We start from the raw sequence: 4,922 nt of genomic DNA on the forward strand, positions 1-4,922 counted from the left end.
TCCATCCCATCTGTCCATCCGTCCTCCACGCAGTGCTCACTTTGCTGGCTTATCCCAGAACCTGTAAACACAGACAGACAACACATTCACACCTACTAGTCGAGGCATCGTAGAGGAAAAACGAGTGGGTGGTGAATTCTTTCCAGGTGAAGCTCTTAGCTGTGCAGCTTTACATGGTGCAGTTTGCTTCTGCAGTAGGTTTGCTGCTGTGTGGCCTGGAAGGCCAAGAGTCTGGAGCTCTCTATAAAACAATACACGAGCTGATTTCACTGATTATCGCGCCGTGTCTCTGGGTGAAGATGTGCTAATCAGTGAAATCAGCTGCTGTACTGTTTCAAAATGAAAACCTGCTGAGGTTGCCTGAGCCTTCTGCCTCGTTGCTGCTGTAATCTGGAGAAGCTTGTATCAGCAGACTGAGACCTGCGTTAGCTCCGATTCACTATCACTCACAGGGTTAGCGTGACCCCAATCTCTCAAACTCCCCTCTCACATGCAGATACTGACTTCTTATTACTCACACAGAAAACACAAGTGTGCTCTCTGCGTGTCTTTGTGTATAATTTGACACCGTTTCTCTGCTTTTGTTTGCCTTGCTGTTGGGGAATTTCAGGTTATTTCTGCAGGATTAATGTTTGACAAGTTGTACACTCTATGTTATTAATGGATGACATTGCTTTGAACCAGCTTGGAGGGTGTTACTGGGTTAAAATCACAAATGGCAAATTTTCATCTGGTTTAAATGTAAACTACAGTTCCCTGTTACCTCTAGCCAAACAGGTACAGGGCAGCAAAGCTCATCCTGGAGTTTTTAAATCCTGACAAGTAAAGAAATTTCCACTGCAGTTTAGCTGGAAAGTCCCTGAATTTTTCACACATGACTGTTGGTCACAGCTGAGCCACTCATGACTTCTTGTTTGTGTCGTGAAGCACAGAATTTTTTGTTTTGTACAGAATCTGGTCAGTACCAGCGACTTGTTTTTGGCAAACTTTTAAATGAGACATATAGAATAAAGGATAAAAGAGAACAAAGATTTTAATAAAATATTGCAATGTTAAGCTTAGATTTGGTCACGTCTTCAAATGAAGCTACACATCACATGATCGATCTGATAAAAGTTTTAATTTGGGCAATTTTTTAGCATAACTTTCAAACCTGCTGGCGGCTTTTGGAGTTGAGAGGACGCTTTAATTTGGAGTGGCAAAAAAAAAAATGTGTGTATGAAAAATGATTGACTCGTTCCAACCAATCACAGTCCAGAATTATCAGTGGCCATGAAATAAAGGCGCCGCATCCAAAAACTGTAAACTGCACACTTTCTGCAACCTGTCTAATGTCATGCCACATTTGTTCTTCCGCCTCTCTACCTCCGGCCTGCAGACAGCAGCACTGCAGTGATGATCTATTTCATGGCAAAGCAAACAGGAGTGTAGCGCAAAAAGCAAGACGGTTGGACAAAGGAGGGCACCTCTAATGGGAATATCATCTGTTTTGATTGGAGCATGCGGCAACGTTCCTCCAAAAGTGCTCAGCTCAAGACAATAGAACATCCGAGGGCACCGTCTTTGGTGTGTTCTCACAGCCAGTGGTACCGTCTGAGGATGATTCTCCACCTTGTACAAGAACACAGACATCATAATCTAGAAAAGTAATAGTTTGAGATTCCGTGTTGCCATTTTTATTAAACTGCACCCACTCATTCTCAGGGCGTAAAAGCTTTAAGGCTTTAAACTGACAAACTGGATTTCATCAGTGTCTTAAAAAGATATTGAATTTAAATTCCATAAAAGACGGCTTAAGCAAATACAATCTTCTCCTGTGTGGCTGTCCGTTAATATCAGACAAAGAGGTGTGTTAAGAGAATCGGCCATGTTGCTTGGATACTGCATTAAGACTGTTTTACATGTTTAAGTAGGCTAAAAAGGACTCGTTTACCGTCACAGTGAAATGCGGTGGCTGTCTTGTTCTAACCCTTCCCCTCAGCCTTTTGTGTGTCTGTGCATATTGTGTTTAAAGCCTCAGTTTCTGGCTTCCATTAGAGGCAGACACAGCTGCAGGTCTGACTCTCAGCTGCCCATGAATAGTCGAGCACTTTTAAAAAGAAATGTGCGTACGTTCTGTTATGTTTTGAGGCATATTTGTTTGTGTGGTCCTGTCAGGCCTTCATTGTTTAAGCTTTTGGTAGCTGCTGCGATACTTAGCCTGTATCTTTGATTCTTCTGTCTGTCTGTGTTCAGGGTGCTTCTGTGGTCTGGGACTGGTTTACTCCAACAAGTCGTGCACCATGCCGCCCATCACCTTCCAGGACCTGCCCCTCAACATCTACATGGTGATCTTTGGGACGGGCATCTTCGTCTTCATCCTGAGCCTCATCTTCTGCTGTTATTTCATCAGGTGAGAGACAGAAACAGAAATAAAACTAGGAATATGTGAAAAAGGCGATGTGAGGACATCCCATATACATCAAGCACTTTGTTGTTTTGCAGGTTATAGTTCACTTTCTAGGCTAGCAGTTAGCATGTGTTGCTTTTGCTCTGCCTTGCAAAANCACAAATTTGTGTTCATTTTCTTCACCTTTCTTGTGTATTTTTGCAAAAATATTGGAGGACGTTACCTCTTTGTGTCTGAATCAGATGTTTAACTTAAGCCATCCAAGACGTTTAAAGGACAAATTGAGAATTTGCTGTTTTTCATCCATTCAGATAGCTGAAATGTGACAAAGGACACTGATTTATTGCAACATTTCAATCCCAAAACAATGACTTTTATAACCTTTTATGCTTAAATACTCAAGTAGAGCAACAAATTAAAAATACTGCAGTATGTTCCACTGATAGATTTATATTATGCTTAGTGTTGTTGGCGTTTTGAAATCTTCACGCTTTGACATGACACTTAGACCATATTGTAAGGATATTTTTACAGGTTTTACAGAAAATGTAATTGAATAATCAGTGTTTTTCCTTAAATACTGTGTAATTTTACAGATTTTTGCTCATCAAAACATTTCTTGAGAACTTTGATTAAGTGCTAATTAAGTCCCGGCTGCAGCTCTGCATACCGGTGGTTCATTTACGGGCTCATGTTGACGACGCTGATTGAGGCTCAGACTTTGACGCCTCTGGCAATGATCGCCTCTCGAAGTGGCGGAACTTGAACGTACGGCCGTCGACGAGCCCTGACTAATGGAGAATCTGCGCTCGTGGAATCAAGAGGCGGGAAGTATCGATCCTCTCACGCTGCAGTTTCCACTCCGAGGCGGGAGAAGTGTCAGATAGAAATGTCAACGTGTTACTTTGGCTGCAGCAGTGACTAGAAATACCAACATCGATTTAAAGAAAAAAACAAAAACAGTATCACAAGAAAACAATACCCATCACAGGGGAATGGAACTGGTAAAGGTCTTCATCCAGCCATCTGTTCGTCTATCTCTTCATTAATCCCTACAGCCGTCTGTTTGTCCAACCATCAGTCCATTTATTTGTCCTTCCACCTGTTCAAGGCTTTCATCCATCCATCTGACCAACCATTTAATCACCCATTCAATCCATCATCAATCCATTGTTTATCTGTCAATTTATGTCCATTCATCTCTCAAGCTGGTCATCCTTGCATTCATACATCTGTCCATCTGTTTATCTAATCATTTACCCATTCATTCATCTGTTCATCCAACTTTCTGTCCATCTGTCATCTGTTTATCCATCCATCCATCCATCCATCCATCCATCCATCCATCCTATCATTCCTCTGTCCATCCATCCATCCATCCATCCATCCATCCATCCATCATCCATCCTACCATCCGTCCATCCATCCATCCATTCGTCCATCCATTCGTCCATCCATCCATCCATCCATCCATCCATCCATCCATCCATCCATCCATCCATCCATCCTACCATTCGTCTGTCCGTCCATCCATCCATCCATCCATCCATCCATCCATCCATCCATCTCTGTCCAGCTCCTAACCCTTTTGTCCAACCATCCATCCAACACTTCTGTTTCTTCATCCATCCATCCATCTTTCTCTCCAATCACGATCCATCCCATCTGTCCATCCGTCCTCCACGCAGTGCTCACTTTGCTGGCTTATCCCAGAACCTGTAAACACAGACAGACAACACATTCACACCTACTAGTCGAGGCAGCGTAGAGGAAAAACGAGTGGGTGGTGAATTCTTTCCAGGTGAAGCTCTTAGCTGTGCAGCTTTACATGGTGCAGTTTGCTTCTGCAGTAGGTTTGCTGCTGTGTGGCCTGGAAGGCCAAGAGTCTGGAGCTCTCTATAAAACAATACACGAGCTGATTTCACTGATTATCGCGCCGTGTCTCTGGGTGAAGATGTGCTAATCAGTGAAATCAGCTGCTGTACTGTTTCAAAATGAAAACCTGCTGAGGTTGCCTGAGCCTTCTGCCTCGTTGCTGCTGTAATCTGGAGAAGCTTGTATCAGCAGACTGAGACCTGCGTTAGCTCCGATTCACTATCACTCACAGGGTTAGCGTGACCCCAATCTCTCAAACTCCCCTCTCACATGCAGATACTGACTTCTTATTACTCACACAGAAAACACAAGTGTGCTCTCTGCGTGTCTTTGTGTATAATTTGACACCGTTTCTCTGCTTTTGTTTGCCTTGCTGTTGGGGAATTTCAGGTTATTTCTGCAGGATTAATGTTTGACAAGTTGTACACTCTATGTTATTAATGGATGACATTGCTTTGAACCAGCTTGGAGGGTGTTACTGGGTTAAAATCACAAATGGCAAATTTTCATCTGGTTTAAATGTAAACTACAGTTCCCTGTTACCTCTAGCCAAACAGGTACAGGGCAGCAAAGCTCATCCTGGAGTTTTTAAATCCTGACAAGTAAAGAAATTTCCACTGCAGTTTAGCTGGAAAGTCCCTGAATTTTTCACACATGA

At 42.8% G+C, this 4,922-nt stretch overlaps 1 protein-coding gene across 2 annotated transcripts in view; it reads left to right on the top strand.

Moving 5' to 3' along the window:
- The window catches only part of rnf122 (ring finger protein 122), a 25,085-nt gene that overhangs the window by 6,148 nt on the left and 14,015 nt on the right, over positions 1–4,922 (top strand). For both annotated transcript variants that reach the window (XM_008289166.1, XM_008289167.1), the window contains exon 2: positions 2,236–2,392. In XM_008289166.1, the coding sequence (XP_008287388.1) occupies positions 2,236–2,392 (157 nt within the window). The remainder of the gene's footprint in view (positions 1–2,235; positions 2,393–4,922) is intronic.

The sequence above is a fragment of the Stegastes partitus genome, unplaced genomic scaffold (genome assembly GCF_000690725.1).
Source record: "Stegastes partitus isolate 25-593 unplaced genomic scaffold, Stegastes_partitus-1.0.2 Scaffold596, whole genome shotgun sequence".
Taxonomy (NCBI): Eukaryota; Metazoa; Chordata; class Actinopteri; family Pomacentridae; genus Stegastes; species Stegastes partitus.